This window comes from Galleria mellonella, unplaced genomic scaffold (assembly GCF_026898425.1).
Source record: "Galleria mellonella isolate WM207_F2 unplaced genomic scaffold, CSIRO_AGI_GalMel_v1 utg64, whole genome shotgun sequence".
Classification (NCBI taxonomy): domain Eukaryota; kingdom Metazoa; phylum Arthropoda; class Insecta; order Lepidoptera; family Pyralidae; genus Galleria; species Galleria mellonella.
Window position 1 is genome coordinate 1100641 of NW_026442133.1, and position 22195 is coordinate 1122835.

Consider the following 22195-nt stretch of genomic DNA (forward strand, 5'->3'; position numbering starts at 1 on the left):
GTGCGTAAATAGGGTTGCCATAATGTACATTTATTACTCAGTATATGGGGGAAATTACACTATAAGGTTAAATTGAAATATATGAACGATACAAAATTATTAATAAAATATCTGAAAGAATATAGTAAACAGTGCATAAATTTTTGTAATGATAGTCATATTTACCCGATTAATTCGATTTATTTGTAATTATAGATGTAAAATATGTTTTTTTTTTAAATTATTAAAATTAACTACCATTTTAATATCATGCATGTATATTAATTTGTAAGCAATACATTATTATTATTTTTTAAATTGTATCAAAAACAAAATAGTTTTCAATTCAAATTTGAGAAATGACCTAATCTGGGTAATTGTTAAGCAAATTACTGGCAATACCTAAAAAATGGCGCGTTTTATTTTATTTATTGTCATTATGCCGTATAGTGAAGAGCCCTGCTTATCTTAAAGTACAGGATTTACCTATTTAGGGAGCAGAGTTTTAGCTATATTTAAAATGTAACATTTATTTTGAAATAAATTATTATTATTAATTATTGAAAAAAAAAATACGAGTCGAATTCAGACAGCCAATGTCAATTTAGTTGATAAAATATTGACACGTTTTTGTCACTGTATACTCTATCTATAGAATTTATGCACATATCGCTACGATGGACCTAACGCTTCGATGGATCATAAAAGACTGCTCCTTTACAAACCGTCGGTATAAGAGTGACACTGAAACTCCAACAGAAAACATTAATATGTTGAATACCCACAGTTTTATGCTACTCAACTATAATCAACACAATAAGTCCGCTTGTGTACCTTGTTAGGTTTTTATAACAATTATATTTGTGTGAAATGTGAAACCTATCTATTTTTATACCATATCCCCGAAAAAATCAATTTTATTATTATTATAAATTTTTAATACGAAAATTTGTAAGGATGGATGTCTGTCTGAACTGCAGCAACATAGATTTTATTTAATTTATATATTAATGACCCTGACTTCAGGAACACCCATTGTTATAGTTTCTTTTATACATACGCTTATATTACTTGCATATGCAAGTACCCACTCTAACCTGCATACCTTGTTTTAGAATTATAATTTTCGTTTATATAAATAAAATCCGTTATTGACTGTATTTATAAGAAAGTTAGCATGAAAATTATTTTTAAGAGCTGTGGATTTTTGTATTATTAAATAAATAAATTGTTATTCTTTCACGCAAAAACTACAAAACGGATGTGACTGAAATTAGTTACATGGGTAGATCATATCCTAACACAATATATAGGAGACCCAGGAGATACCTGAGTCACGTTAGAAAAGCTACAGCAAGACAACTAATGTGTAATAAAGTTTATACAAACAAATAAATAAATATCCCTATCATTAAATTTAGACTAATTCATAATAAACAAAAAAATATTAAATTTATTGCAATATTTCAGATAATATTTTTTTTTACAACACAGGGGGCAATCGAGCATGCGGCTCACCTGATGGTAAGTAACTACCGCCGCCTATGATCACCCACAATACCAGCGGCATTGCAGGTGTGCTGCCGGCCTTTTAAAAAGGAATATACTCTTTTCTTGAAGGTTATGTTGTCGTATCGGTTCGGAAATACTGCTGCTGGAAGTTGATTCCAAAGAATGGTTGTGCGTGGGAGAAAGTGCCTTGAAAAACGCATGGTGGAAGATGTAGTTACTTATAATTTACTGTATTAACATTAAAATAATAAAATAATAATAAACAAATCATTTGTACAATATTTTTATTTAATCACAATATATACACAATGTTATAATAGGCGAATGTCTTGACAATAGTCATTTAGATTATTAATTTATTATAAATAAATAACATTTTATAAATAAGGTCATGTATTGACTCCATTGTAAAAACACATCTACTGTTACCTCCGCTACAGTGGAATTCACTAACAAACGTACAAACCTTATAAATTTTTACAATTACAGTATCCGTAAGATAAATATAAAATGTTAATCGACTTCATTTAAATCTCTTAACGATTAGATTAAACTATATAAAGATTGTACGCAATATTTTGTTATACTCAGATTCCCTTTAGATTTATTTTGAATAAGTAATTTTTTTTGCTACCAATTCTGAGTAGTTTAATTTTAAACTAATTTGTTTTTTTTTTATATTTGCACATAGCGTTATTCGATATGGAATTTAAATTATTTTTTATAATTAATTTAGTTTTTATTATTAAGGTAAATGCTTACATTGAAGCAGACTACGATCGCACGAATGTTTTTGACCCTAAAATATACGAAGATGTGTTGAATAAAGAAGAATGCGTCAAACAAATTAAATATATTGTGGAAAACAACGTTTTGTTGTTGGGTCGATGTAAGTTTGAATATTATTATTATTATACTATTTTTATACATTTTTTTTTATTATATTTAAAATATCGAATAAGCTGAGAGCCCAACAGATAGATCTTCGCTTATAGAAATGAACAGCACCATGGATCTTACAGAACACACTATTATACTCATGATATTTCTCATCATCATCATCTCAGCCATTATTTGTCCACTGCTGAACTGGAACTGGTCATTTCTCCACACCAGAGACACTTATAAAAAAAAAGGCAAACGAGATTAATGCATTCTCCCTCTAGTATTAAATAATTTATTTTAGCAGTAAGATTCTTATAAAGTAGGCAGAATGTGCCACCCCTTTTCTTTCCCGTGGATGTAGTAAGGGGCGACTAAGGGAACTTAATGGTAGAGGGTTTTTTTTAATAGGTGATAATGGAATGGTAACCCCACTCGCGTATACACCGGCGACGCATCAGTGTAGAACGATTTAAATCGTCAAGAATTTAAAAAGAATTGTTTACGATGGTTTGCAGGGGAAACCACTTGGAGGTCGGTCTAACGGGGCATATTGCTAGCAATGGGGCTTTCAAACCATTGCTAACAATCCCTTTCCCCCATGGTAGAGGGATTGGCAGCAGTATCCCTCTTAAAACATCACAAAAAGTCATACTTTCAATCTACTTGCTAAGCGTGGCAACTACTGGTAAAATCCCTCAATAGTAAACTGCCATAAGGAATGGTCGTAAAATATTCTAAAATAACTGTAATTTGTCATATAAAAACTAATTCAGAAGCTATTTTTTTATTATTAAATCGTATAAAATAGAGATAATGTCTCAGTCGTAAAATCATAATTATAATATTAATTTTAGCATTTTCAAATATTATAATCTGATATTCTAAAAAAAAATATGTACCCGTATTATTTACTTAGTATATTAATATAAAGTACCAGAGGGAGACTTTGTACAAAAGTCGATTGCTTGGGTACCTCTGTCCCATTCGTGTTTCAACCGTGAAGCAGTTGTGTTTGCATGGCTATGTTTCGGTTTGAAGGGTGGGATATAGCGTGAATTTACTGGGTACAGAGGAATAATACCTGAGTCCTCAGGAATGGCAACGCATGAAGGGGGTTTCATGGGCGAAACAGTATACTCTGTTATGTCCATGGTACTGCTCATGTCTATAGGCGACGGTTACCCCTTTCCATCAGGTGGGCCGTCAGCTTGTTTCCCATTCTAAGCTGTATAAAAAAAAATTCTGTATTTATTTATTAGACAGGAGCCAGAAAGTTCCTGTATGCGACTTACACTAGATACAGATTTTTGACAATTACAACAAGAAAATCTTTTACCTTATAAAAATCGATATTTGTACCTAAAAATCTTACACGTCCATGTTTTTATTATCATATATGATATGTGAAAATCTTTTATAAGATCGTTTTATTCTTCATCCAAATTAACTGCTTATATTCAAATTCAAATAATCTTTTTTCAAATAGACTTGTTTACAAGCACTTTTAAATCTTTTTTTTTTTTTTTAATCTACTGCAGGGTTCGAAAAGTTGTTATCTGTTGAGTAGAGTCCGCAAAAAACTCAATAGTTACTCTTTTAAATCTCTACTAACATTATGTGTATTTATTTAAATGTACTATGTATAAAATTACACGGTCATTAAAAAAAAAGCCCGTGCATGATCGACTAACACTATGCACGCTTGTCTTTTAAGTAATTGTTTAAAGTGTAATAGGCTTTAGTCAATAATACTTTAATAATATATCATTTGATATAAATAGTATAAACATATGAATACTTTTAGATTCCTCGTCCTCTTCATATGATAGGTTTATAATCTAAAAGAGAACGTCGATTCTCGTTTAGATTACAAATAGTGATTAATGCAGGGGAGTTATCTCCTGCGTTAATCATTATTTGTGCCAACTATTGTAATTTATTAAATATAAAAATTACCGGTTATATATCATAATTCTAAAGGACTTCACTTCCTTGTCAATAGATTAGCGACAGACAGATAATAAAATGAGAATTACGTGTACAAATAAACAAAAACAATTTAATAATACTGCATTATAATATTTATAACAACTTCATTAATAAAAAATAATATTGAGTGAATAGTTTTATGTCCGTGTGGTCCTGGCATAGATTAAGTCATTACCTTCCTATTCCTTGGGTGTCGTAAGAGTCGACTAAGGGATGGCAAGGAATGGACAGCAGCGTCCCTCTTAAAACATTTCTAAAGTCTGACTGCGGTTGCCCATCCGCCAAGCGTAACAACTACGGAAAAAACCCAAGGGGGAGGCTTACTCGTATATTAAGCAGTAAAAGTCTGATAATAAAGAACGGAAGTACACAATGGGGTACCTACCAACAAGGCCGGCCTCAGTGTACAAAGGTCAACGCCGTTTACACCAAAGTCCTTCATTAATCCTAACCATACCTATAAGAAACAAAGAACAAAAACAATTCGATAATAGTTTATTATAATATTTGTCATAATTTTATTAATGAAAATTAATAGTTTGTAAATAATTTCGTAAGAAATTCAATAATACATAAAATAAATAAAAAAAAAACTACGGTTCATAAAGAACGGAAATATTTACGCAATTCTTGCAATGGGGTACCTATACCATAGTGTATAAAGGTCAACGATGTCCACTCCAAAGTCGAAAGAATTTGATGCGATCCCTTATTAGTTATATTTATTGACATAAATAGATACTAGCTTTTTTTTGACTTCGTCCGCGTGATCGAAATATGTCAATTGAACGGGCTAAATAATAGCTTTATTCCTTTATTCCATATATTACATGTATTTTTTATTTATTTTACACTTTATCATACCAAGTAAAATGTATAATGTATATATATATATATATATATATATATATATATATATATATATATATATATATATATATATATATATATATATATATATACATTATTTATTTTAAAAATAAATTTATTTATTTATTTAATATTATAACAACATTATACATTCCCTTAAAAATATATAATATAATGTTACGAAACACTAATATCGAAACGGTATTACACAGCATGATTGATTTATTTTATTAGTATAAATATATTTTTATATTAGTATATTATATGTAGTTTATATTTATTTCAGTTTTGGATGCGAGTTTGAGGATACCGCGAAGTATACAAAAAGGGAATCTTCTCGATATAGGCAGTTACTATGAATGTTTAGAAATAAAGGAGAATGAAGAAGATATGAATATAGAAGGAAAATATTGTATGATGAAGATACCATTAGGTCAAAATATTAGTATGGACAGTCTTTCAACAAAGCTTGACCTTCCACAAATGATGTGGTCCGAGTTTAATCCAAAAATATTTGAAATCAATAATAGTACTTACAATGATCTGATATCACAAATAGCTTTAAAAAGACAATTACAATTATTGGTTGGTATAACACCAAAAAACATCCAAAGGTAAGTGTAAATTATAAGAATACTAGCTTTCACCTGCGAATTCGTCTGACTGGGATAAATTGACTGATCCCATTAAAAAGTAGCCTATGTCCTTTTTTATTACATACCATGTACACACAAAATTTCATTACGCAATAATTGCTTACTGTTATTATTAATTGGTTGGTCACTAAACAAAACTGGACACGAAATACTAGATGGCGCTAAAATCTAAACTTGTGGTTTTTATTGAATAATTTGTAAAGATGATCTGAGACAAAATTTCTAAATTGGCGGGTGAACTTTAAGACGTAACAAAACAAACACACTTTTATATAACTCATTTCATGTATGATTTCCACTGAAAACTTTAAGGCTTTGTAAATTGCTGAGATAAGTCTCGTATTTTGATCATACCAAAAAGGAAAAGAGATATATATACTGCATAAATAGTCTTTAAATATTTTTTTCTTATCTTTGTTCTTTTTTTTATATGTTACAGACACAGTGATTAAATAGCTATTATACATAATAAATGATAAATTATCACTTTGTCTAAATTGAATAGAAATTATATGTAATGATTGGACAGCACATATAATATCCAGATTTATTATTTTCACTATGACATATATATATATATATATATATATATATATATATATATATATATATATATATATATATATATATATATATATATTATTAGTTAGTAATAAGTTTTAAATCTTATCTGTATTGTGTGTCTCTATGTATGTTCAAAAAATAAATGCCTATATAGATAAATATGTAGATAAATTGATAGCTATTTATCTGTCTGTCATATTTATAATATTAGTAAGTACTTACCATAAGGTTATTTTCAGCAAAAAACAAAATTAAATTACGATATCAATTCGATTAGTTTGCAAAACGATTATCAAAATTTCATCAGAAATAGCGAAAATATCGTATAATATATACTATATGTATAGTATATGTAACGTAATAATATACAAGTGACTTAGGAAATCTAAAAGAAAAGTATAATAGTATTTTCAGTGGGAAATTCACCGTGTAGTCCTGGCATAGAATGAACCACTCCTTCCGTTTCCATGGGTGTAAGAAACGACAAACGGAACGTAAAGGTCGAACGTATAGGCAGCAGAATTCATTTTATTTAGTCTTATATAAAAATAATCAATCGATGAATATATGTAAAAACATCACTTTAGAAAAGCTGTACCATAATTCTTTTTTGTTGTATTTGTAATTATTAGAACAAGGTTTATATGAAAAAAAAATGTTTGAATGTCTTACGGAATAGTAAAAAAATTTACAACAAAGGAAAGATTTGACCGCACCCATATGAAACCAGGTCAGATTGAGCAATCAGTTTATAATATTAATAAAGATTAAAAATGCTTATATTAATATCAATATTTTCAGAGATGATGATGAGAATCCACTGTCTGATATCAGTATAGAATTAGCAGTGTGCATACCAAAGACCTGTTCTTTACAGAATGCACTAAACACTATACTAGATCTCCAACCAACTGATTTGCAAATTGAAGAAGCATATTGTAGACTTCCTAATGATAAACCGTGGGTTGCTGCAGATTACGTTGCTTTGTAAGTATTTGTATTTACTATAATTTATAGTTATAAAGTCGTTTGTCCTGACTGTCAATACACAGTCACAAAACTACTAAGACTAGAAAGCTGAAATTTGGAATGTAAGTTGATTTTATAACGTAAACATTCGCTGAGAAAGGATTTTTAAAAATTACAACTTAAAGTGGAAACACGACACTACGTACGCAGAACCGCGAAAAACAGCTAGTAAGTAAATAATTCTTTTATGTATACTCATATTATCATCAATCATAATCAGTGAATTTCTAATAGTTTTAAGGGATTTAATAATTTTAAGTTATCTAATAGTTTTAAGATATAGTTTGTTGTTGTTGTTTGCTGCTACTAATGTCTTGAATAGGTTACGTAATTTCCTTATTGATAACACCAAAATTGGCTCGCACACACCTTACTCTTGCCCAATCTCGATTATGCCAGCTTCTGTTATTTAGACCCCACCGAAAAGCAATTAAACAAGTTTGAGCGTCTTCAAAATTTATGTATCCGCTTCATATTTGGTCTTTGCAAATATGATCACATTTCTCAAATTTGTACTCAACTCAATGGCTCCCTAACCGATTTCGTCGTAATCTGCATATCCTGTCTCTTCTTTATACAATCCTTTTTAATCTTGTTGTGCTTGATTACCTAAAAGACCGATTCGTGAGACTAATGATCATACTTTATAATAACCTCCACCTCAAATTTCCCAATCATTCTTTTTTCTTTTATTCTAAATCCTTTACTATCCCAGCAGTTCGCCATTGAAACCTACTACCTATCTCTATTCGGTGCGCTCTAACTCTCGCTAGCTTCAAAACCTCTGTTAAATCCTATTATCTCTCCATTTAGTACCATTTTCCTGTATTCTTTCTTCGTTTTCCTTGGTCATTCTCTTCTGTTGTATGTATGCTATTAAATATATGTATGTTTCTATATATATGTATGTTTGTATACGATAATATCTATATAATAGTGCGCCGCCTACTTTTTGTCTTTTTTTCGATGTCCCCTACCCAAAAGGTTGTCTGGAAGAGATTGCTTAGCGATAAGGCCGTCTTTTGTATCGCTTCTCATTAATATTTACTGTATTTATTATTTTTTTACTTGGTACAATAATGTGTATATAAATAAATATAGTTTTAAAATAAAAAAAATATATATTGCCGATATTATTATCTATCTGACTTAATGTACTATTAATATAAAATTGTAACGAAGGTAATTAAAATATTTTTCAGGTATACTAATACTGTTTTTATTTTTAAAACTTATGTACCATATATCTAAATATTGATACGCTAGTAGTTGTAATTATCAAATCTTGATATATTTGGATAACCAAAGTCCATTTATATCTATACTAATATTAGAAAGGGAAAAGGTTTGTTTGTAACATAGGCTATATATTATTTTCGTCTAGTCTATCTATGTAATGTAATGGAAGGGAATACATAAAATCATAAATTAATTTACTATATGAAATTATATTTATATTTTTAATTTTATTTTAATGGATAAAAATGGAATGGTAATCCCAATTGCGCTATCAGTACACTCTGGGACAAATACGGAGCACAAGTAAGAGATAATCTACGAGGATCATTGGCCTATCGTGACGAATGTGACAAGAATTATCCACTACGGTTTCTACGGGGAACCGCGTGCATGTCGACCTGATATTGTTAATTAAACTCGATTACTAATAATCTCTTTTTTCCTATAGTCTATATTGGCAACGTCATATTTTAAAAATCTACCTGATGCTTTACTATATTTTAGTTTCATGTATTTACCACGAAGCAGTTGTCTTTACATGGCTGTATTTCGGTTTAAGAGATGGAATCTTAGGATGGAGCATGGCAATAAAGTTACAGGATACATAGACATGACACCTTACTCCTAAGAAATGGCAACGAATGAAAGATGTCGTAGGGGAATCATGTAACTGTTCATGTCCATTGGCGTCGATTACCACTTTCCATCAGGGGGCCGTTAGCTTGTTTGTTTCAGAGTTGCATATTATAAATATGATTTTTTTTAACTTTTAAACCTATACCTATTTATTATAACGATTTTATTGTTTTTTTTTGTATGTATATGTGTATATATATATATACATATTGATTATTCTATAATATAATGTCGAAATAAGGAACCAGATCGAATTGGATATAGATATCCCATTAGTGCGGGTACTGATATAGGTATGGCACCGGTATTATCCATTTCATCATACATTGTAGATATCTGATGTTAGAATTTGTGAAATTGACGTGTTTACAATTGGTATCAAAAAGTTCAACTGCTTTTTTTTTAAATAAAAATTGTATTATTTGTTTCAGAGTTATATTTACATTACTTGGTATTGTTATTGTATTAAGTACTGCTTATGATCTTCGACTTCAAATATTTCTAAAGAAAGGTGATTATTTACTATATTTTATTCTTCTATTTTTATTTCTAAAAATATATATGTATGAAATAATAATAAAATAATTTATTCCTTAAAATTTATATGGTAAGATTATTACAAATCCTCTACCGATTTTTATAAAATCATTTATTGCCAACCCACGTGCTAAGTGTGCCAAAACTCCCCTTATGAGGAAGGCTATTTTCAGCAGTGGACAGTTAACGTAACTATTTAGTCTTCTTTTTCTTTAAATTTTAGAGTTTCCTCTTGTCGAGATAAAACATACATCAGATTTTAAATTAGACTTTCAAGAACACTACTGTGAAAACTGTATTTAAATTTTTACAGTAGTATAATATTTGCATGACGCTAGAACAAACAGACAGATAGGCAAACAAAATTTCTAATCATTGTTATTTTTACTTCTAATGTCCTCATTCTCTCTCTCATCTCATTTAAGAATTTCCTCTTGTCGGACAACTAATTCATGCATTTTTTTCCGGCCAGCTCTTTTCCAGGCCGTATCTCTTCCCTATACGACACGACACCTAGTTTTTCTTATATCTGTCCATGTAGTTATTTCTCGGTCTTTCCTTTCTTCTTTTACCTTCTATTTTGCCTTCTAGTATGCTCTTTAAAAATCGTCGTGTTGTATAAGATGGCCCAGCATTTTGCCTCATCTATTCTTAATTGTTTTTATTAATGTTTCTTTCTCATTCGCCCTTTTCAAGACTTCCTCTTTCATTACTTTTTATGTCCAGCTTATCTTTTCCATTCTCCTCTATGTTGTGGACATCGAATGTCTCAAGCATCTTTCTTTCTTTTTGCGTCATTGTCCATGCCTTCAGTAATACCCCTCAAATCGAATCCCGAATCTCAAATATGGTTCCGGCTTACAATGGTCTAACCCTTTCTGTCCCGTGGGTATCGAAAATGACGATTAATTGACTTTAATGAACGAGGGATAGGCAGCAGCGTCCCTCCTAAAACATCTCAATAACAACTGTGGTTGCCAACTCGCCTGCCAAGCAAGGAAACTACTAGCAAACCCCCTTATGGAGGAGACCTATGTCCAACAGTAGACATTCAAAGGCTGATATAATAATATTTGTATATAATATTTAAATATAATAATATTTATATATTATATATAATATATTTTTGTAAAAATTTAAATAATAATAAAAATACATACATTGTTTAGTTACAATTTCAATATGTTACGTATGTAGCGTGAGTAAAATTATCGTCTCAATATTATCGTGACATATTTTTTTAGATCCAAAAACGACCAACAAGCTTCTTTTGTCTTATTCTGTCTACACCAACACTATACGACTGGTGACATACAAACCATCTCCCGGAGCTCTGGAATGCGTGGATGGTATCAGGGCATTTGCAATGATGTGGGTCATCATTGGACATACGTTTGTAAATCTCATGTCAGTAAATATGTTACATAATCCTTCAGATGTTAAAAAAGTAAGTAAAATTACAATATTAGTAAAAAAAAATAGATTCAAAAAATAGGTTCAAAGTAAAAAAAAAATAGATTCAAAAAATAGGTTCAAAGACATATATATATTATTATATATATATATCTAGAATTAACATTTTTATGTATAAAAATATACATTTAGGTAGGTATGTAGTATCCACCGACTTACTGAGATTAGATAACGCCGTGTAATATTTTTAGTAGTATTTATTAATTATCTATAAAGTAAATTAATGAAGAGTTTGGTTGTTTGTATAAATTCGTTAACCTCTGGAACTACTAGTCTGATTTGAAACATTCTTTTTACATTTGATACCTCATTTCTTGAGTAAAGAGATGAAGTATCTTGACTGTTCAACATCACGATACGTTTACGATCGAAACCGGAAGATATAGTTACTATAATATAAACATTAAATATTATTATCATTTACAGTTCGTAATATCATTTTGGTCACTATGGATTTCGTCTGCTCCTATCACAGTGGACACATTCTTTGCACTAAGCGGCCTTTTACTGGTTTATTCTACAGCAGGCAAAGTGACAGGATGTAAGTAAATTTCATTCGAATAATATTGTTGCTAACAACTTGGTCAAAACTTACACGTCTTGATCAATCGTAGATTCACAAAATGATATAGAAACATAGCGTCAAATAATAAATATAAAAATATAAAACATAAAAAAAGGTCGGTTGATCAAGTTACCAGCAACATCCCAACCTGAAGCGAAGCCACATTATGATCTATTGACAGTTTATTGATAACTTGGCGTGCTTCGTGAATGGCCGATACAGTAGCTCCCTGAAATGATTAATTCCACTACTTGTAAAATTCGAATGCGATCTGAAACTATAGCAACTATTCGACATAGAAACCAATTCAAGGCAGCGAAGGTTCTGCGACGAGAACCATACTTTCCACGATAATTGAGCTCGATTTTGAGTAGGGAATCTTCTTAGAATCAGGTTAAGCAAATTTTTTTTGAACTAACAACTTTAAAACATGTCAGCATGGCATTAACTCTTTTGCCAGTTACTCCATTTAAGAAATTCCCTATCATCAGAATTAACCAGGAGTAGATAATAAGAAGAGAACGGGTAAAGTGGGATCCAGGAAAACATTCGTAGGATCCTGTCATTCACTAGAGCTTCTGTCTAGTAAAGCTGTATGAAGTTCTTCTTTTGGTGCACGTTTTTGCAAAATAAATTGCATCAATAGACAAAGATTCTAACACTCCTTAAGTACAAATATTCAGCTTTCCGATCTAATGGAGCGCTTGCTTGTCTAATGCCCAGAGCAGCACAATAGAGTCACTGTTAATGGTCTAGATCTTTCAATATAAAAAACGGAAAATATTTATTTCAACTCGCGTTGGCTATATAGGTTTGGCTTTGGTATTTGTACTGTTGGCTTACTATAACATATATACAGATATTAATAGCTAATACAGAAGGTTGAGGACCTGGTAGTAATAGTGGTGATCAAAAAAATAATACTTATTAAATAACCAGTGAGTAATAAATATCCATTCAAATAGAACTCATAGTAAACTATAGTTTCAGCGGTCTAAGCATTTACTACGTGTATATTACTAGATAATATTACTAAATACTAAAAGATTGTAGACGAATATTATATTGAAAAATTTCGCTTGTCTTATTCATAAAGACTAATAATATAAAGAGGAAAAATTTACTGTCTGTTTTTTTGTGTGTAAAAACAAAAAAAAAATTAGTAAAATTGATTTTAAAATTTCTTTTATCTATCTTTTAGCTACATTATAAGCGAGTAACGTAGGTTATATTTTATTTCGTAAAAAAAATCGAAAATTCTATCTATACATGCGAAGCCGGCCCGAAGTGCTGGTATTTTATAAAGATATTAGGTAAAAATAAATATATTTTTATATTCCAGTGAAGCTCATTAAGAACTTGCACTTGTTCTATTTGAATCGATATCTTCGTCTATTCCCATTGCTGGCGGCTTGTATACTCCTTCAAGCATCACTGTTTCATCGGGTATCAGACGGACCCATGTGGGAAGAAGTTGCAATACAAACAGAGAGGTGCAGAAAATATTGGTGGTCCACATTACTGTACATCCAAAACTACTATAACCCCACCAGTATGGTTAGTATAATACACTTACTATAAACAAATCTGGTAACGTCCTCATTATTTATTTATTGTTTTATATATATATATATATATATATATATATTACATTTGCTGATATATAAACAATTATTTAGGAATATTAACATCTATGCTGGCATGTTATTTCTATTCCTCCTATTTTCAATCTTATTCAATATTTTACATAATGTTACACGTAATGCCATCTAGTGATCTACTCAAGAAATTTTACTTATGGTTCATCAACTTGGCATGCCATAACCCTGGCACTCCATCGCTTAAAGGACTTCAACATTAACGAATGTAATATATCACGTTGTCAAGTTAGACCAAAATGCGTGGTCTTAGCTAAGCCTTAGGCAGTGGGGGATAGGAATTGTAAGTAATGAGGACTATTAGTCCCAATGCTAGCAATAGTCCCAGGTCGACCTCCTTGTATTTCTCTGGAAACCGTGCTGATACTCAGGTGTATTCATCACGATGAGCTAACTAACCTGCCTTTTCATTCTCACCTATTACCCTCAGCGGTGCCCCGCCAGCGTTAGTGCAACGCATTAACAAAAAATCCTTAGACAGTGCAGGTAACTGACTCGGAGAATAGTCAAGACTCAGTATACCAGCTTCTGCCCTTGGAAACAAACACTATACCTTCAGGAGGTTTGCACAAATACCAACTTTAAGATCTTCAATTTTCATATACCTTTCCATATCAAGTTTGCCGTCTTAATATATATGTAATATAATGTAACTTACTCGTAGTTAATGCCAGGTTGAAAGGGAATAAAACCAAAGTTTGGACTTAAATGTCTGCATAATTTCACTGAAAGATGATGAAAAATAAAACTCCACATTCATTTTGACAGCGCCCTTACCGATCCAACATCTCGATATTGGGATCCATTGAATTTTGACGGTAAAAGAAATATGCGCTCAATTTTTAGAGTTTGGTTTACCAAAGTAAAAAGTTGTCTGTTTGAGTCTCTCTCTGATTCATGTTTCTCCCATCAATCAATATATTTATATTATTTAATTTTGTTTTGAATGGTGGAATATCGCAATAAACTTACAGTATCATGTCAGAACTATCTTCGTCGTCATCATATCAACCGTTATATGCCCACCGCTAAACAATATTCCTCCCTCATAGACTGTCATAAGAAATGGTCCTAAGCCACCTGTATCCACTAACTTATTACATACCAGAGAGAGACTTTGTACAAAAGTCGTTTGCTTGGGTACCTCTCTCCCATTCGTGTTTCTACCGTGAAGCAGTTGTGTTTGCATGGCTGTGTTTTGGTTTGAAGGGTGGGATATGGCGTGAATTTACAGAGTACAGAGGAATAACACCTGAGTCCTCAGGAATGGCAACGCATGGGGGGTATCATAGGCGAAACAGTATACTCTATTATGTCCATGGTACTGCTCATGTCTATAGGCGACGGTTACCACTTTCCATCAGATGGGCCGTCAGCTTGTTTGCCATTCTAAATTGTATATAAAAAAAAAATAACTCCCTGCAATGCATTTGATGTTGTCACTCTGTCTAGAGGGGGGTTGTCTACATTGCGTTTTTCTATACGGACTTATCCTTCGGAATTTTAAATATTCTGTGATATCTACGATGTTATTCCGTAAACATTATAGATCTATATACATAAATTTTAATTTTAAGCTTACTATTATAATTATATGAGTTACTAGTCAAAAACATGAGATTTATTATTATTCCAGTGTCTTCCACATACCTGGTATCTGGCAATAGACTGGCAACTCTTCTTGATATCTCCTATTATTCTCTTCTGGGTGGTTAGCAGCAAAAAGACTACAGCTTGGATTGCATTGATTGCTGGCCTCCTGGTTTCTCTCACAGGAGCTAGCATATATAATTTTACAGTTGGATTCAAAAGCTCACTCGGTGCGCTTGGGTAAGTAATTGGATAAAACATGTTAAAAAGTACTTATCTCTTAATTAGATCTAGTATCTAAATATCTACTTCATCAGAATTTGTTGTACCTTCCGAAGTACAGATACATCATTAGGATTTTCGATAGCCCAGATTCTTAATTTGGACTTCTTGGTTTAAACCTTCATAAAACGGCTACACGGGCACACAGACAATCCATTGTAGAATGCTCTCGTTTGAACATGAACAGATATTACAGCGACTTCAATCGTGAAGGAATGCCTCATCTACAGTCCATCATAGTCATGAAAACCGCAACCACTCTTTCACGAGTGTATATTTGAAGACAGATCTTAACATCAAAACATTTTTACAAATTTTTAATTTGTTTGTATGCAGTGACTTAAATATCTTATCTAGTAAATATCTTAAAAACATTTTTTTTTTACTTTTTTTATTAAATGAGTGTATATTTTATGAATATTAAGAGTGTCTATACTACTCAACAATTATATGTTGGTCTTAAGAAAAAATACAAATTATGTATAAAATTATCAACTCTTGCGTCACATAACTTTACGTAAAAATCTTGTTATCAATTTTTAGATAGATTAAATTTCTCTGTCTCAACCACAATATATAGCATATCCTTACTTAAAGAACAAGAAATGTGTGTATTTTTATACCTAATATATAAATATACTAATATAATAAAGCTGACAAAATATTTAATTTTTAGTTTGTTCATTTAAATACGTTTATCTCCAAAATCCGACTTCTAGAGTCGGATTTGAAAAAAAAATGCATTTCATAGCTTGTTTCTTAAGAAAAATTAGACTATTTAATATTATGATATAACCACTGGAGAAGCCACGGTTTACAGCTAGTCATTACTAACATAATTACAGTTTTCTCCCATATATATATTTTTTTATTTCAGACCACAAAGAGAAAACCAACCAGATTATTTAAGTTATTACTATGTGAACACGCTAACTAGAGCACCGCCCTTCTTCGTGGGGATGATATTTGGATACATTTTGCACCTTCAACGCGGAAAGAAATTAGTTATGTCCAAAGTAAGTGTATTAAAATAAAAAAAGACAAAAATTATGCTCATATTTGAGTTTACTTTTTTAAATGGCAGAAGAAGCATGAAAGTAAGATAAATGCTATAGAGATGAGAACTCTGAAAAGTATGTATGTATTACATTAAAAAATAGAGTAAGAAACAGTGTGATTAGTGAGAAATATAGATTGAAAGACGATGTAGTGACAAAAATCGAAAAGGCAATGTTGCGTTGGTTTGGCCATTTGGGGAGGATGGATGAAAGAATAATTACGAAAGAGATTTATCGAGCAAGAATGATTGGAGATGTTGGTAGAGGCCGCCCTAGACGGACGTATGTCGACCAAATAGATAACGTGCTGTAGAAAAGCCAAATTAAAAGTACTCGTAACCGGCGAGCGTGTATGAAAAGATTGATGAATGTGGAAGAAACGAAAGAGGTTTGTTTGAATTGAAGCATTTGGCGTTCCATTCTTTCTATCTACCCTAATGAGATACGGGCATAATAGTATATCTATGTTTTATATAATATGTGTATCTATGTTTTTTATAAATTTATTTTAATGTATTCAATAGTAATATTTGCCATCTGGACCTGGAATAGAATAGGCCAGCTCTTCCTTTTGTGTGAGTTTCATATGAGGCAACTAAGGGAACTTAATAGTCGAGGAAGGAGCAGCAGCGTCCCTTCTAGAACATCACCGAAACCTTACTAATCTGCCTGCCAAGCGTGGCATCTACTGGCAAAACCCCCCTTATGTTCAACAGTGGGCAGTAGATGGCTGATATGATGGTAAATGATTGTCGACAATGAGTCCAAAAAGATGTATATAAATATTCATGTATCCTAATATATCTAATGGAAGGACTAAATTTATAAAACCTGCGGGATATGTTGGATCAACCGTTAACTATCCACTGCTGAACATAGTCTCCTTCATAAGGGGGTTTTGCCAGTAATTGCCAAGCTTGGCAAAAGAGTTGCTGTTTGGTTTTTGGTGACGTTTTAAGACAGACAATACTGCCCATCTCTCCATCATAAGCTCCCCTAATCGCCTCTTACGAAACTTCTATGCCTACACGGCTATAGCTAGTAAAATTGTGTTTCATTTTAAATCGATTTTTAATCATACTATACTCAAGCTTCAAATTGATATATACTGTTTGATTTAAAAAATAAATTATTGATTTTATACTTTTTGGAAAATGATTGTGTCATTATCATCACATCAGCCGTTAACTGTCCAATGCTAAAAACGGGCCATCCTCTTGAGGGGTTATTGCTTGGCAGGCGGGTTAGGAACCGCAGTTTGGCTTTGGTGATGTTTTAATGCGCTGGTGTTCATCCCTTAGGGGATGCTTTAATGCTTAGGCATTAAAGTACTTTAGTCACATCTTACAATACCCACGAGAAAGAAAATGGTAACCCATTGTATGCCAGGACCATACGGCTATTTAGAATATCATTGTATGCCAAAGTCATTTTAATGACACCTCTATATTGTCTTATTTCAGGCACTAGTTACCCTGTTATGGTTGCTGGCTATAATTTTGTCATCTGCAGTAATTTATAGTCATTACATTGTTATTCAAGAGGACTGGGAAAATCACATTGTCGATGATATACTCAATTCTTACATGAGATCAGTTTGGGCTTTGAGTGTTTGTTGGATGATCTTTGCCTGTGTACACGGATATGGAGGTTTGATTTTAGAAATTTTCTTGATACTTTAAATTTATCATCATCAGCCGTTAATTGACCACTGCTAAACATAGGTCTCTTATGAGTTTTATCAATAACTGCCACGCTTGGCAGGCGAGTTGGCAATCGAAGTTAGGTTTTTGGTAATACTTTAGAAGGAATGCTACTGCCTATCTCTCAACCGTTAAGTTTCCTCAATCGCCTCTTACTACAATCACGGAAAAGGAAAGGGTGCTCCATTCCTAATAGGAGCCATACGTTACTTTATATTAATTTTACTACTATTATTTAAAGTTAATTTAAACGTCACTAACAAACCCTTTCAACTTTCGAGAAGGTGTAAGGGCCAAGCTGCTACGTTAAGTTGAAAGATGTCTTCGAAAAGTATATCCAACTTATTTGTACGTATAACTTTATTGAAGTAGATATATAAATACTATTAAAATAGGAAAATGATATTCTAATAATTATTAACTGATTAAAAAATATAGTATACTGAATAGAAATGTTGAAATACCTGGATAATTTTGTGGGTTTTTTTTTTTTGTTTACATTATTTATTCTGTTTCAGGTCCTATTAACTGGATTCTTTCACATCCTATGTGGAAAATACTTGGAAGATTGTCTTATGCCATGTATCTTTTCCACTATCCACTCATATTCGTTGTTAATGGAACCTCAGTAGTATCTCTTTATTTCTCCACTGAAGTATCAGTGAGTACTAATTTTTTTTTTTTGTGTTATTTTTATTATTCGTATATATAGGTAATTCTATTTTATTATTCCACGATTACACAGGAAAGATTAAAAAAAATATAAGATAAAATTACGGGTAAAAGATAGTAATAATATAAATAGAAATATACTACTAGACACATTTCTTATCGCTGAATTACTAAAAAAAAAAAATTTAGGAGTGATTTTTAAAAATTCTTCATATATTCCCATTTATAATAATTTATCAGTATAATAAATAATAAATAAATAAACAGTAATATGTTGTCGGGAGGTATTTTAAAAAATGAGGGTCTTAAAACCAATAGATGCGGAAACAATATTTTTTAGAAATTTGGTCTGTCAGTTACATATATATGTATATTATGTCGTATATATAGGTCGCCCATTGTTTGCTCATTGTGATTATTTCTTGTAATTGTTTATATCTATAATAAGTTTACTATTGTAATCTTTTGGAGAAAACAATAAAAAGTATCTATCTATCTATTTATCTATCTATCTATCTATATGTCATCACACAAAAATTGACGCATCAAATTGGATGCAATTTTCACAGTTGTATTTCTAAAGGTCTAACTTAAAAATTTATACATGTTTTATCTTGTACGCCTTCTAGAAATAGTTTATTTCGAACAAAAAGCTAGTTGTTAATATAATATTGCCATTCTTAATATATGTGATTATTTTTAAATAATATATCTTACTTATTTATATACTGGAGACTGTCTCCAGTCTCACTATTATGATTCTGCCCTAGTAGACTCAGCATTTGCCTCTATTAGCTTTGATATGATATAGGTCGCAGATACAAAGCAAACTCTAGTTTGTTAAGTTTAATATTATGTAAAAATATAACATATAATTTAAAAATTTATAAAAGTATGTCAAATTTAACAAATAATATTAATATTTCTTTATTAAACAATGTAACAGTTTTCGTCTCATGAAGACAAGCCAATTTTTACATTATGATTTTTAAAATTTGCAAAATAATGACAATGATAAATAACAACATTTGAAATATAAAATAAAAAAAAACATTCTAAATTAATTCCATATTTTAATTTTAAGGTACAAAGGTTCCTAGCAGACTTCGTGATAGCCGTCTTGGCTGCATATTTAATTACATTGTTCGTGGATGCGCCCTCGTCTGTGCTGATCAAGCATTTCCTCGGTGGAGGTGGAGGAGGAGGTACGCTTATTTATTTATTTTTTAATTAAAAAAAGGTAATCATTGTCTACAGCAGCAAAAACTTTCCTATATATACGAGTAGTTGCCAATTCAAATAAATTTACCAATAAAAAATCACTGAAAACGCCTGATAAATATGTCACTGCAAAATTTAAAACCTTAAATTTATTACTTGAATATAATCCTTACTCATATGTGAAAGTGAGTTAATTTCATTTGTGTGTAACCCCTTTATTGTTTTGTTACCTTTACAATATACAGTTTTATTATCTCCTTACTTTAGTTTTACTCTAGTACAATCTGCAATAGAGTCACGTAATAAACACTAACTGAATTTGCTCCAAGCATTTAGAGAGAGTTCTTAATAATACTGTCAAATTATATATAGACTTTTATTGAATAATATGTTTACATTTTAGGTGAGAGGAGGCCAGAGCCGGTAAAACCATGGAACGGCACTGATAACCAAACAGTGGCGAATAAAAGTAACAGCAACCTGGAAGCACCAGATCACGAAATTATCAATAAAGTTGATTTATAATTTATTAAATTCTTTACATTCTCTTATCCCATTTACCTATGTAGTCTCGGCATAGAATGAGCCATTCTCCCCTTTTCCCCTGGGTGCCGTGAAAGGCGACTAAACTAACTTAATCGCCGAGGGATAGGCAGCAGTATCCATCTTAAAACATCACCAAAAACATAACTGCGACAACCAACCTGTCTATTAAACGTGGCAACTACTAAGTTACCGGCAAAACCTCACCTATGGGAGAGAACTACGTTCAGCAATGGACTGTTAAATAGAAGCACAGCCTCTTTCTACCATCGTACGGCTCGCCATCGACACGGAGTTCATCCTCATGTTCTACAGCCTCAGTGGTCGCGTACTGCGCGGTTTCAGAGATGTTTCCTCCCACGAACACTCAGGTTGTGGAATGAGCTCCCTGTCGAGGTTTTCCCAAGTGCCTACAGCATGGGGTTCTTCAAAAGGGGTGTAAAGATGTATCTTCAGGGTCAGCAACGCACGCGTAATACCTCTGGTATTGCAGGTGTTCATAGGCTACGGTAACCACTTACTATAGGTGGGCCATATGCTTGTTTGCCACCTGTGGTATAAAATAATAATAAAATAAAGTTATATATAGTTGCAAGATGTTTTATACTAGCTTTATCCCTCGCCCTAGTAAATCAGTTTATAAAGTATCCTATATGCTAATTTGGACTTCAACATACCCATATAACAAATTCAATTCAAATCCCTTCAGTAGTTTCAAAGTCTATCATCATTACAAACTTTCACATTTATTGTAAATATATTTAGAATATGTATGGCTTTTTTTTATTAAAATTATATTAATAGCTGTTTATACTTTATTAAGTGATAATTTTTATGAGGAAAGTGATTAGTAAATAAGATAATTGACGACATAAAACAATTTTAGTATTTTGTCAAGAACTAAATGGTTTAAAGTATACACACATTGATTAATATTAAGTGTTTATTATATTTAGTAAAATAACTCAATGAAACTGATAGTTTTATTTGTTTAAGTAATTTTATACTTAAATGATGATATGGGACAAAAGGCATTCTTAATGCTACATGTTCATACATTATTGATAGTAAAAGAAATACCACGGAGTTATTCTCCATTGACTACATTTTACAGAAATTTATGGTACAAAAGGTGGCTTTAATAGTATATAGCATTATCTTTCACTATTTTTTTTTTGGAAAAATAGAAATGTGATAATAATAATAATAACCATTATATTAATCATTACTGTCTAATGCTAAACATAGGCCTTCTCCATAAGGGAGGCTTTGCCAGTAGATGCCTCACTTGGGATATGGTTTGAATTTACAGGGTACAGAGAAATAACACCTGAGTCCTCAGGAGTGGCAATGCATGGGGGTATCAAGCGCGAAATAGTATACTCTGTTATGTCCATGGTACTGCTCATATCTATAGGCGACGGTTACCACTTTCCATCAGGTGGGCCGTCAGCTTGTTAGTCATTCTAAGTTGTATAAAAAAAAACGTTACTCCATACTCCAATTACGCATTCACATATTTCCACACTCGCTT

The 22195-nt window shown here is 31.4% G+C and overlaps 1 protein-coding gene across 1 annotated transcript; it reads left to right on the plus strand.

Moving 5' to 3' along the window:
* Nucleotides 1-1542: 1542 nt before the first annotated feature.
* LOC113522368 (O-acyltransferase like protein-like) lies at nt 1543-20652 on the plus strand. Its single transcript, XM_052900217.1, has 14 exons — nt 1543-1701; nt 2242-2380; nt 5522-5849; nt 7257-7442; nt 9791-9870; nt 11141-11343; nt 11796-11910; nt 13277-13491; nt 15229-15422; nt 16342-16480; nt 17986-18172; nt 18744-18886; nt 19982-20102; nt 20522-20652. The coding sequence occupies exons 1-14, from the start codon at nt 1654-1656 to the stop codon at nt 20641-20643; spliced, it is 2220 nt and encodes a 739-aa protein (XP_052756177.1). The 5' UTR covers nt 1543-1653; the 3' UTR covers nt 20644-20652.
* The last annotated feature ends 1543 nt before the right edge of the window (nt 20653-22195 follow it).

What these genes read in the sequence shown, in the direction of transcription:
- LOC113522368 (XM_052900217.1), top strand. Translation starts at nt 1,654, where the DNA reads ATGGTTGTGCGTGGGAGAAAGTGCCTTGAAAAACGCATGGTGGAAGAT. An exon ending in ACACCAAAAAACATCCAAAG is followed by an intron (nt 5,850 to 7,256) that starts GTAAGTGTAAAT and finishes CAATATTTTCAG; the next exon opens with AGATGATGATGAGAATCCAC. An exon ending in TCAAATATTTCTAAAGAAAG is followed by an intron (nt 9,871 to 11,140) that starts GTGATTATTTAC and finishes ATATTTTTTTAG; the next exon opens with ATCCAAAAACGACCAACAAG.